Source organism: Arvicanthis niloticus, chromosome 4 (assembly GCF_011762505.2).
Source record: "Arvicanthis niloticus isolate mArvNil1 chromosome 4, mArvNil1.pat.X, whole genome shotgun sequence".
Taxonomy (NCBI): Eukaryota; Metazoa; Chordata; class Mammalia; order Rodentia; family Muridae; genus Arvicanthis; species Arvicanthis niloticus.
In genome coordinates this window covers 122,137,899-122,151,181 of record NC_047661.1, presented here as the reverse complement: position 1 = coordinate 122,151,181, position 13,283 = coordinate 122,137,899, and the positions used below count along the sequence as shown (strand labels likewise).

At 44.7% G+C, this 13,283-nt stretch overlaps 1 protein-coding gene across 3 annotated transcripts in view; it reads left to right on the top strand.

The window, feature by feature from the left end:
• The first annotated feature begins 4,805 nt into the window (after positions 1–4,805).
• Dnai3 (dynein axonemal intermediate chain 3) overlaps positions 4,806–13,283 on the top strand; it is a 53,407-nt gene continuing 44,929 nt past the window's right edge. For 2 of the 3 annotated variants that reach the window (XM_076933333.1, XM_076933334.1), the window contains exons 1-5: positions 4,898–5,041; positions 6,911–7,044; positions 8,565–8,651; positions 9,018–9,056; positions 11,768–11,949. In XM_076933333.1, coding sequence (XP_076789448.1) covers positions 7,005–7,044; positions 8,565–8,651; positions 9,018–9,056; positions 11,768–11,949 — 348 coding nt within the window. In that variant the 5' untranslated portion in view covers positions 4,898–5,041; positions 6,911–7,004. Of the gene's footprint in view, positions 5,042–6,910; positions 7,045–8,564; positions 8,652–9,017; positions 9,057–11,767; positions 11,950–13,283 lie in introns of all 3 variants that reach the window. The other variant, XM_034500956.2, reaches the window with a different exon arrangement.

Here is a 13,283-nt window from a genome sequence, read left to right as displayed (position 1 = left end):
AGACTACGGACAAATACCCTTGGGTGGCACTGACTTAAAGGACATATTTTGGATAAGTGTTTGTTATCTTGGAGACACACCCAGTAAAGGTGGGGTTTGATATTCAAATTTTCATTTAATCAACACCAAAGAACTCACTTTGAACAGAACTTAAGATTATGATTGAACAACAAATTCACTGTGAAAAGCCACAGAGAGCTGTTGGGCTGAGACTCCTATGGCAATGCCAAGCAAGAAGGAACAGATTAAGGTCTACCAGAAGTCTAGAAAGGCTAATAATTTGGCATCTGGTCTTACTAATATTACAAAAATGCATCCACCACATATGTAATAGGAATAAGGGATGTGGTGATCAATATTGTCAACTTGACAGGATCTAGAATGTCCTAGAAAGATCTAGAAGACCTAGAAGGCACCTCTAGGCATGCCTTGATAGATGAACTGGATTGGCTTAGTTGAGATGGAAAGACCCATCCTAGCTGTAAATGGTATCATTCTCCATAGAATGATGGGTCCTGGACTGTACAGAAGAGAGAAGCGAACTGAGGACCAGCGTTCTTCCCGCTGCCTCAATCCCTTCTCGGCCCTGATGTACTCTCCAACTGTGACCCAGATTAAGCACTTTCACTCTCAAACTGCTCTTGTAAGTGTTTTTGTTTGTTTGCTTGTTTGTTTTAATCACAGAAACAGGAATATCAACTGATTCAGGAAGGAGTGGTTTCCATTGCTAACATACATGCTTTTGGTTACATTTCAAATAATTAAAAAGATAATTTTTCAAACTAGGAAACTTTGGAGATAGCACGCCAAACTGTTCAAAAGTGGAAGAGCAACACTGGCTAGCCTCGGGGATGAGAACTCATCTTCTGATTGAACCTTATGACTTATTCCCTCACATGACAAAACTCTTTAACACAGATTGCATTTTAAATTCAAAGCTGTTTACTTGGCGGAGAAAAGAATCAGTTCATTCTTCCTCTGGCTCCCTCTCCTTCTTCTTCCCTTCTTTTCTCCAATAGAAGGTTCTCTGTGGGAGCCAGGACTGCCTGAGGAGCCTGCCTGTGATCTGCAGGCAAGGCTCACTCACCCCATCTTTTCTGGTTTCCTCTGAGGGATGCACTGTCACCCCCACACTGAGTTCTGGACAGTTTTACTTGTCAACGGCACTTGTTCAGACAATAATAAGCTTTGTCTTAAACATAATGTTCTTACTTAAAGACAGTACTTTTAAAACATTCAAAATGTCCTAAAGGTTAAAAAAAAATTAGACTTCTCTAGTAACGGTTCACCACTGCTCAATGCCTGCAAACACCAAGGGTTTCTCCTCAGTCTTCAGTGGCTCTCTTCCTCTCAGCTGTTTCTGAGAGTTTGAAGACCTACACAGCACAGTGAGCTCCATTTCCAAATGAAGCTGTTTGTTTGCTCCTGGCCTCTCCAGAGACACCTGCTATACAGATCTCAGGCACAGGGACAGACAGGTGTGAGTCATTCTGAGTCCCCACTGGGCTCAGCCACTCTGCACTCCTCTTAGTCTTTTTCGTTTTTCCTTTTTATAATCACCACAGTTGGGGCTTAGAGGTAGCTCTGTCAGTAAAGGGCTTACTGTGTAAATATGAGGGCCTGAAGTTGATCCCCAGAACCCACCTAAAAAGGCCAGGCAAGTGGTGTGCAAGCGAGTGTGTGTGTGTGTGTGTGTGTGTGTGTGTATGTGTGTGTGTGTGTGTGTGATCCTGGTGTTGAGGAGGCAAAGGTGAGTGGATTTTTAGAGTATATAGAAGTTTTACAGACAGCCAGTGTAGTCTGCTTGGTGAGCCTCAGGCCAGCGTGACACGTTGTCTCTAAAATGTCTATGGATGGCTCGTGAGGAACAAGATCCAAGATTGTCCTCTGTATTATACACACATACACACAGGGGTGGGGGAGAGTGTCCTGTGTTCCCTCTGACACAGGCTAAGACAGTTTCCCAGGAACCTAGAAGTGACCTCAGAGCTCAAACAAGGCCTCTCCTTTCCTTCTCACAGGCCCTCTCTCCCAAGCATACCGATGCAAATAAATGGTACCGGATGCCTATTCCCAGCCCTCCGTTCCAAGCTCTTTAAAAAGCAAAACTAGTAAAAATCAATGTTATCTCTGACTTCCCAGGTCTTCTGCAGTAAACTCAACCTGAAATCTCTCTAGCTGCTATTTCCCATTGTTATTCTGAGACTTGCTACCTCGTCCCTTAACTAACAAAACTAAAACTAATTTTGAATATGTTCAAGATTGAGGCAAATTTAATCCGTGTCCTCTGAGAGTGCACAGGTGCTCAACAGTCATCCTGGCCACTCCTGCCAAAGATGTCAGTCATGAATCTGCAATGTGAAAAAAAAAAAATCACTAAACACTTCCTGTTTTTTTGTTTTTTTTGTTTTTTTTTTTTTACTTTCTTGGTATTGTGACTTATGATTCATTCCTTGGGGTGTGTCTAAAGGAAAGATGACAGTAAAACCCATGTCTCAGCCAAATCACAAGATTATGATCATCCTGGAATCTAACAGGATTGTGGGGAACTTTTTTAAAGGAAAATATATCATTTGAGGAATATAAAAAAAGTTTTTGTTAATTTCTCTTGCATTTATCAGAAGAAGCAATTAATCAATTATACATTTACATATAATGCATATAATATGTCCATTATCTATGATATGTAATATATTATATGTAATATATGTGTGTTTATGTATATATTATGTATATATTTAACATATATGGGTTTATTATATAATATATATGAATGTATCAGGAGCAGTGTTGGATGGTATCAATTAAAGCCAAAGAGGTCTTACCCAGCCTTAAAGAGTGGAGATGCCATGTTAAGTGGCCTCAGCGACACAGTGTGATAGTCAAATGGGAAAGCAGGGGAGACAAATGCTGTGTGCTTCCATGGCTTTGCAGAGGAGACAGCATTTGAGCTGAGCCCAGAGAGATGAAGCCCTTATGTTCGTGAAGGTGGAGAAGAGCACACAGACTGAGGCAGAAAAAGAAGCAGTAGCTTGGCTTCAAGAGGAAGAGGCATCCTTAGAAAGCCAGGAGGAGTAACTGGGGACACACTGTCTCCTGAGTCAGGGCTGCAGAAAACCAACAGATGAGCATGTCATGGCTTCCTGTATTTTCATTTTCATTAAATTTTATGTCTATTTTAGTCAACGGTGACTTTACATATTTTAAAAATTGACATAAACATGAATATATATTGTGGAGCAGAATGTCAAACTCTCAAAAAATAAAACAAAACCAAACAAACACACACACACACAAAAAAAAACTTTGTGAGAATGGATCATATACCAAGTGCTCATGAAGAGACAGAGGAGAACTTCAAGGCCTCTGTCTTCATCTCTCATCTCACTGTATGAGCTCAGGGATGTGGGAAACCGAGGAAGAAAGGTACCTGGCACCCGCCGGCTGTCTCTCAGGCCATGTTCAGGGTTTTACACAAGTTTTTACACACAACCCTAACATGTGCAAAAAGAGTGATCTCAGGCCCCAATCTCTGATTCAGAACACTCATGGTAACTTAGAGGGAATTAGAGGGGAGAGGGTGGAACGTGTCCAGGCACTGTTGTTCCTAGCTAGGTGACAGATGAGCTCATCAGAAATAAGGAAAAGGCAGAAGGCAGCTTATAGATGGATTATCAGTGACATATTCAGGGAGGAAAATGGTAAAACTCAGTAATAGGTTGGCTCTGGGCAAGGCAACAAGAATCAGGGACGGCTCTCAGTTTTCTAGTTCTGCCAACCAAAGGACTGGGATGCTACCACCTTGGGGAGAACCTGAAAGACATCTGAACATGGGGTTGTGAGATGCCGTAGTGCCTTTTAAGTGTTAGGAATTGTGATGAAATCCCCGGGACCCATGTAACGCTGGGTGTGCACATCTGCAATCCCAGTGTTCCTACACATAAAAACAACAACCAGGTATAAGACAAGGACATTTTCTTCTGTCCTCCATATATGCATGGTGGCACTTGCCTACACAACACATACCGGGGGGGGGGGGAGAGAGAAAAGAGAGAGAGAGAAAAATTTGAAAAGATATCTAAAGACAGGAAGTTAATTCTGGCTCTGTTAAGCTGTGGCGGCGGCATCTACCCATCCGGCAGTCCATCTATCCATTCTACAGAGGGAGTTCTAGGGCAGTAAGATCCTGTCTTAAACAAAACTCTTTAAATCAATTGTTGTGGTCAACTGCATTACTTTACTAAATTTTGCCAGATCACAAACTAGCAGTTTTAATTTGTATTTTTAAAGAAAAGAAGGAAAGCTGGCGAGATGGGCTTCACTCCAACAACCCCAGAGGGCCCGTAGTCAGATGACGCGATCCTTACAAACAACAGCAACCCTTCAGGCAGCTAGTCCTCTGAGTCTCGTAGTTCCGGTTTGAGTCAAACTCTATACAAATTTTTTTGACGAGAAAAAAAAAAAATGCACCGCAGTAGTCAAGGACGTCCAGGACAACCAGAATGCAATCTCCACTCCACTCTCCAATTTTACACAGGTCCCCAGGTGCATCCTGCTCCCTGCAATAGGGAGGTCAGGTGGCTGACCTAGGAGCTGCTCACCCCGCACCCCACAAGAACTTCTCTTTGAGTAACGCTGCAGTGGATGCAAGGCATGGCATGGACCTGGGTCAAGAGGGACCAGTGCCACAAATGGAGACCTGAATCGCTAGCGCTTTCCTTATTAGCAGAAAACTGGGCTTCTCTCGGGTTGCGTTGGGTTACGTCACAACAGAACAACCAATCACTAGCCTTCTATGAGAGACAGAGTTGGGGAGTGGATAAGGTATTGGTGAAGGGGTTCTGTCAATCTCAACAGAAGAGACAATTTTTTTTATCTTAGCAACGGACGCGTCCTAGCAACAACTGCCAGCCGGCGTTGCTGGAAATTGAGATTTATTTTTCTGAGCAAGCAGAGTCAGACTCCCATCTCCTCCTCTCGAAGGAGCGTTTCTCCCGGGAATTATCAAGAGGCTCCTTTCTTTTCCCTCTAGTGATTCCAGGTAAGGGCGGTTCAGAACGGGAAAGGAGGCATGGGAAAACTAAACATCTCATTACCATATCAAGGGCGTTTGGAAACTTCCCAGAAAGTGCTAGTGGAGGTGAAGTCTACGAAATAAAGAAGTACTTTTTTCACTACTTTCGACAAGTTTGCAGCCCGAGCCAGTGAGACAAAAACAGCTATGAGAGAGAAATTAACAGCGAGCTAAGGTTATTGGGAACCGAGGGCGGACACTGTCTTGTTCTTGGTCTCGCATTGCTTGGCACGCAGTGGGAGCTCAATAAATTATGCATAAATGAATATGAGAATGACGTGATCCCGGTTACTCATCAACACAGTAGAGGATTAATGTGGACTGAAGCGGATCACTGGGGGATGGGGGAGGGCTAACCAAAAAGATGAACAGAGAACATAAACTCTTTGAAGGAGGGCTCTTGTCTTGTTCCCCTAGTGTTTAGCATATCCAGGACTTAATTGCTGCTCAGCGCGACCTCCCTTCCCCTTGAAGTACTGTATGCTGAATGCTGAGTGAATCCACAGTAACCCTTCAGGCAGCCTTGTGTCTGAGGCCCTGTGTCAGCTCCTCAGGGCACTACTCGGAATGCATCAGAACAAGACTGATTGAGGCAGAGTGAGAAAGCAGGCCACCAGAGCAGCATCCCCTTCCCCTTCCGACAAATGCTTCTAAGATTACAAAATCCACTCCTGGGAAGTAAAGGGGGCTTAGGGAATTTGCATTTCAAAACACTGGAAGAGAATGTCCTCTATAGAAAAGGAACCTGATCATTTTATTCGTTGTATAAAATAGACAATGAACAGTAATGATGGTGGCAGAGGTGTGTGTGTGTGTGTGTGTGTGTGTGTGTGTGTGTGTGCACGCTCTCGCCTCTGTAACTGGGTATGCTGCAGCTGGATGAAGCTGGGTGATGTATACAGTGCTGTTGAGTACTTTTGGCCAAATGAAACGGGAATAGAAAATGGAGAGGAATCAATGGATGAGAAATTTTCCAAAAGAGAATGAGGTCCACCACCTGAATCTATGATTCAGATGAATGAGATGAAGACTATTACATCTGAAAAGCTGAGACAGCCGTTTATTCGCAGAATACTTTAAAAGTAGAAATTTGGACTGGTGAGGTGGCTAAGTAGGTAAGGGTGCCTGCCACCAAGCCTAATGGCCTGGGTTTGACACTGAGACCTCACATGGTGGAAGGACCACCAACTCCAGTAAGTTGTCCCCTGCCCTAAACATGCACACACTAAATAAATAAGTGTAACTTTAAAAACTTTTAAGTAGAAAGCTCAGAGCTGAAGAGAGAATTCTGTTGGCTAAGTACCTGCCCTGCAACTGTGAGCACCTGAGTTTGATCGCCAAAAATCAAGTTAAAAAGTTGTGCATACACACAGGGCAGCGGCGGGAGTAGAGGATAGGAAGGGAGAGAGACTGACTAGGAATTTCCAAAAGTATTGATCAAAGTGTCAAGTGTACCTCCGTCGACCAAGACCACTGTTTTAAGTGGTTCTATTCTGTTTTAAGTGGTTCTATTTGCATGATGGATAGTTATATGTCAACTTGGCACAAGCTAGGGTCATCAGTTGAGAGAATTCCTCAGTGACATCCAGCTGTAGAGCACATTCTTCATTAGTGATTGATGTGGGAGGGTCCAGACCATTGTGGGTGGGGCCATCCCTGGGCTGGTGGTTCTGGGTTCTGTAAGAAAGCAAGCTGAGCAATCCAGTTAGCAGCACAGTAAGCAGCACTCCTTCACGGCCTCTGCGTCAGCTCCTGCCTCCAAGTCCCTGTCCTGACTTCCTTCAATGAAGGACTATGATGCAGAAGCATAAGCCAAATAACCCCTTTCCTCCCCAGCTTACCTTGGTCATGCCTGGTGTTTCACCACAGCAAGCAGGGAAATCCTGCCTCAGACCAAAAAAAAAAAAAAAAAAAAATCACTGAACTTAAAATGCACGTGAAATCCTTCAAACTGCCTGGCATAAACACCTGTAAGTATAATTTATAATTATGACTATTTAAAAACACCCATGTTGGGCTTCCCAGGCTCAGCATGAGAAGTGCTCGCTCTGTAAGCCCAACAGTCTGATCCCCAGAGCCCACATAATGGTGGAAGGAGAGAAATGACTTTAAATGTTGTCCTTTGAGTAACTGACAAGCACAGTCGCACATACAGCACCCCTCCCCCACCTCACACATGCACACACATGCACAGTGATGAAGATTCTGTTCTCACTGCATGCAAGAGAAATGTAAGGGTGTAATAAAACAAAACGGGGGGAGAGAGAGAAGGAGAAAGGGAGAGGGAGAGGGAGAGAGAGAGGGAGAGGGGGAGAGAGAAGGAGAGAGGGGGAGAGAGAAGGAGGGGGAAGAAAGGGGAGAGGAGGAGAGGAGAGAGGGGGAAAGAGAGGGGGAGGGAGAGGGAGGGGAGAGGAGAGGGAAGAGACAGAGAGGGGGAGAGAGAGAGGGAGGGGGAGAGGGAGAAGGAGAGGGAGGCAAACACACAGACACCCATCCTTTGGTCAAGATTTTGCAATGAAGGGTCTAACTAACAACAGCAAGACTTGGTCATGTTTTAGCCATCAGCTATAAAATAGCGTTCAGTTTGTGTTGATGTCAATTTGCTAAAATAAGACAAACCCCTCTGCAGGGACTTAATGATGATGTGATTATTATTATTATTACTATTATTACTATTAAACCTTCATAGCCACCTTGTGAGGTAGACTTTATTATTCCCACGAAACAAGGAAATAAACAGAAACTAAGAACGTCTGTAATTCGCCCGGGACCATTCAGCTTAAAGCAGAGACTGTTTTCAAATCCTGGTGCATAGATTCATAAAACCACATGTCCCATATGGGGTAGCCCAGGCTGGCCTCAGATCATAGCAATCCTCCTGCTTCAGCCTCCCAGGTGCTCTAATTTTAGGTATGGCCCCTACACCTGACTCTGAAGTCACACCTTTGACCATTTAATAGGATGAGCCTATGGTGGGCCTCATGACAGGGATTCAGATGTCATGCAGATGACCTTGCCCAGTGTTACACCCCACCAAAGCACCCTGGGACGTCACCAATGAGATCTTAATGGTTACATGATCACATGCTAAGACCTGTATGACTAAAATTATGTTAATTTAAAAATCATGTCCAGATGTGCATGTTGTGGACCCACATGTTAAGATTACACTCGGATGTGTGTGCTGTGGGCTGAAACACTTGCGAGGAGACAAAGTACCAGGTAGCACTGAGCACCTTCAGAGAAGTGGACCCCTGTGAAACAGAGGTGGTGCTGCGCCTCAGCCAGCAGCTTCGTAGAAACAGGGCGGTATCAATCACACTGTTGTTGGGTTAAAACCTTTAGTCCTGGTACTCAAGTTTCTGTTGAAAATGCATTGTTGATCTAGTCCAGGCCCAAACCTAGGAAACATTACGTTCACTAAATAGGAATGCTTCATTCATACCTGATAGCGTAAGCAAGGATTTATTGATGATTTCTCTTTTTGTAGTCAACATCAGAGCCATGGCACCAAAACCACAGAAGAGCCCCAAGGGCCAGAAAAAGGGCAAAAAGAAGATGAAGCCACAATTACCTGGTAGGACTGGTGGTGGTGGTGGTTGCTGTTATTGTTCTGTATTACATAATATGTACTGTGGCTTGACCTACCAAGAAAAATGAAACACTTTTGCTTCTATGAAGTCAGACACTGCAGTATTAAGTGGTCAGAGGCTGGTCTTTCCCCACTGGCTTCACTACAATATTAGTGAAATGCCATGGCCATTTCACTACATCACCAAGGGTGACTGTGAGAAAGACCGTTGCCTGCTTTGTCTGTAGCTGGCCACATGGTACTTGAGTTCTCCGGTTCATGTCTGTATTTGCATGCTATGTTCTGGTGTTTTACAATATTATAACCAAGTGAAACAACGTGATTCAAAGTTGATGTTTCTTTGTGTTTTAGTTGCTGAAGAAGAGGAACCAATGAACATGGAGAGCATGGGTAAGTAGAAATAACAAGCTTTATTACCTAGAGTCTCACTATGCAGCCCAGACAAGTCCCCAAACTACTGCGGCTCTGCCTGCCTCCACCTCTCCCGAGCATTTGGATTGCATCCCCATACTTGGCCTGGAATTCTTAAAGTAAGGAATTTAAAAACAAAAACAAAAACAAACAAACAAAAAAAAAAAACAGAAAGCAGAACTTAAACTGAGAAATAGATTTAGACAACACAATCCTTTAAAAAATAAATCTGAGCTGGAGAGATGGCTCAGCTGTTAAGAGCACCAGCTGCTCTTCCAGAGGACCGTTCAATTCCCAGCAACCACATGGTGGTTCACAGCTATCCGTAATGGGGTCTGATGCCCTCTTCTGGTGTGTCTGAAGATAGCAATGGTGTACTCATATACATAAAATAAACAAACAAATCTTTAAAAATAAATAAATAAAATAAAAATAAATCTACTGAGAGTATTAAGAGTTGGCAATTTGCTGGGCGGTGGTGGTGCACGCCTTTAATCCCAGCACTTGGGAGGTAGAGGCAGGCAAATTTCTGAGTTCGAGGCCAGCCTGGTTTACAGAGTGAGTTCTAGGACAGCCAGGGCTACACAGAGAAACCCGGTCTCGAAAAAACCAAAAAAAAAAAAAAAAAAAAAAAAAAAAAAAAAAAAAAAAGAGTTGGCAATTATGGTTTTGTAGATACAGCATGTTCCAGACAAGTCTGACAACCTGAGTTTGATCCCCAGAATCCCCCCAAAAATAAAGGGAGAGGCTGGAGAGATGGCTCTGTGTTTAAGAGCACCAGGTGCTCTTCTAAAAGACCTGAATTTGATTCCAAGAATCCACATGGTGGCTCATGACCATCTGTAATGCCAGTTGCAGAGGAATCTGATGCCCTCTTCTGGCCTCTGAGGTACCACATGAACATGGTATATAGCATGGTGTACACGCAGCCAAAACTCCTGTACACATAAAATAAAAATAAATAATCTTTAAAATATTAAAAATTGTAAAATAACATGGAAGGAAAGAACCAACTTCACAATTGTTCTCTGACTTCCAAAGCTTGCTGTGTAATCATACCTACATACATATATCATACACTGCCATGCACACACACACATACATCATACACTGCCATGCACACACACATGCATCATACACTGCCATGCACACACACATACATCATACACTGCCGTGCACACACACACATACATGCATCATACACTGCTGTGCACACACACCCACACACATATCATACACTGTTGTGTACTCACACACATATATCATACACTGCTGTGCATTCACACACAAACATCACACACATACCCAGTAATAATTTCTGCCCTATCATGAGAGTATTGAAAGATCTTTTGTAGGTGGCCTGCAAGTTATGGCTTCCATCAGGATAGCATCTTTCAAACTGTAGCTCAAAGGCAGTATTCGCCTGCTACCAGCTCGTTTTTATTGAGCTCATGGCCAATAAAACCCCTGTGGGTTGGCCTTGTAGTTGACACCCAAGTGAAGCCCCAGCATCCTCCTCTGTCCCCGGACCTTTCTCCGTCTCTTGGAAGCAGACATGTCACTAAGCTCTAGGCTCAAGTGAGTGACTCTCACTGCTGATTTCCACAGCTCATGGCTTAAAGCCTAAAGAGCAGCCCTTCTCATTCAGTTTTACCACAGACCCTGTGGGTTGGCAGCATCCTTGGGCCTTGCCCCATTCAGTCTGTTAGGCTGGACCACGAAGGCCTTGGACTAGAAAGGATGCACACTCTGTCTGACACCTTTTGTTCACAGTGAACAAGGACTCTGATATCCTGTTGTTGCCCTGAGTCATGGAGATGTTGCAGCTTTGAATCTGCAGGAGTGGCCCCTTCACATGCTCCTGCAGTTCACGAGTGGATTAAATGTCGTGGTGGGCCAACTCAAAGCCCTGGATCTGGGTCTGAGTGGAAGCTGAGTTGGTCAGCCTGCTAGCTCTCCTGTGACCACACCACCAAGGCCAGCTCTCCCATGTTGCCTAGGAGAGGTGTGGGGCCAACTCTCCCAAGTGCTGCATCTGACAAAGAGTAGGGGCCAGGTTCCCCACTCTCACATCCTCAGGGCTAGCGCATCTGCCGGCTACAGGGCACACCTCTCCCACAACTATACCACGCCATGGCAGATGAGAGGCAGGGCCAGCTCTTTGGAGTGTGACAGCCAGAGGAGGACAAGCTCTCACACCACAGGCGAGGGGCTGAGCCAACTCAGTACAATGCTCATACACCAACATGGCCTCAGGCAGCGGCCCAGACCAGGCACTTCCTCTTAGCCTTGAGTAACATAGGGCCTCAGACATCAAAAAGGCCTGGCTATGATATGAACAGGGACTCAGATGTGGGCCTTGGTGGCAGCCTAGACCCGGACATCATCATGGCGTCAGATGGTTGCACAGGCTTCTGTGTCTCTATTGTATTGTCGAGTCCCACCTCTCTCCACAGTACACGAACCACTCGGCTTTGCTTTCCCCCTCATCTCTCTATTCCCACTCCATCTTTCCCACTCTTTCATCTCGTTCTCATTCATCATGGTGGCGCCCACCTTGGGGCCAGTGTAGGCACTTCTTCTGAGTCTCAAACTTTTAACCAAGAAAATTATTTAAAATTAAACAAGCATTTCTTGCTGCTAGTAGTTTATGTTGTATTTAATGTCCAAACTCTACTTTGTGTTCACAGGCCATCCAGAAATTTATCCATTAGTATTAACTACCAAGACCCAGGAAATATTCAACTGTCGAGTAGAAGAAGATATGACAGATGAACAAACGTATAAGCTCATCAAAAAAGAAGATATCTTGGCAGACCTGCAAAACCGAGCTGCGGTATCTGACTTCCACCCAGTCAAAAAAATTGTCCGGGTAAATACAAGCTTGCTCTTTGCTTTCAGTCCTAACTCAAGAGTTTCCCAGAATACAACACGAATTGGGAAGATTTCAAGTTCAATGCTGTCACCCCCTTACCTTCAGCCCTGGAAGTCCAGTGTGGGGACCACATGTGAAAGAGTCATTCTTACCCCTGTTAGAATAGCAATCTAGCTGGGCATGGTGGTACCTGGGAGGCTGAGGCCAGAAGATCAAGTCTGAGGCCAATGTGGGATGTATAACAACTTGAAGGCCATCCTGAGCTACAAAGTTAAGAAACTGTCTCAAAATATGTTTCTTATACTACTTTAAATTGTTTAGTTCATTGTTTGGTCTTGCTTTGCCTCCTGCCATGTAGATTATACCACCAAACAATATTCACCCTTCCTCATTTTTTTCGTGTGTGTGTGTGTGTGTGTGTGTGTGTGTGTGTGTGTTGGCATGGGTAAGTGTACCTCTGTGGGTGCATGTGGGTGCATGTGTTGTGGAGGTGTGTGTGTGTGTGTGTGTGTTGGCATGGGTAAGTGTACCTCTGTGGGTACATGTGCATGTATGTGCATGTGTTGTGGAGGGGTGTGTGTGTGTGTGTATGTGTGTGTATGTGTGTACATATACCTCTGTGAGTGTGGGTGTCAACCCCAGGCATCTTCCTCAACAGCACTCTATGTTATTTTTCTACACAAGGCCACTCACTGAACCTGGAATCCATCACTTAGGCTGGACTGGCTGACCAGTGAGTTTAGAGAACCCTCCTGTCTTCCCCCGACCCCAGCACTGAAATTACAGATACTGGGAATCTGGACTCAGGTCCCCACGCTTGCTCAGTAGACACTTCACCAACTGTAGTAGAAAATTATTATAACCTCGGCCCAGGGGTCCTTTAGTTATTGAGTTCCCAGGTCAAAAACACATTCACAGCCTTTGTATTTTTAGTATGTCAGCTGTCTATTCTCCATGCTGTTAGAATCTACATTCTTATCGATAACCCCGAGCTATTACTTACTCTCAACTATGTTCTCTCTGGGCTGCTCTTAGCTCCAATTGGACGGCCCACATGGCCACATTCTCTTGACCCCTCTCCTATGACTGCTTCTCCGTTCCCCTCTCTTCTCTCCTTTTGTTCTTCCTTTATCTCATGGTGGCTCCCTTGCTCCCTTCTTTCCTTGTGGTCCTCCCTCTGACCGAAGCCTGCAAAACCTCAACCCCACCCACGTCTCTTCTGCCCAGCCATTGGCTGTCGGCATCTTTATTTACCAGTCACAATTAACAGGGGGCAAGGGGCAGCTAGCATCTGTGTGTAGACTCTCTCGTCTCTGGGGCAGCCAGTTCTG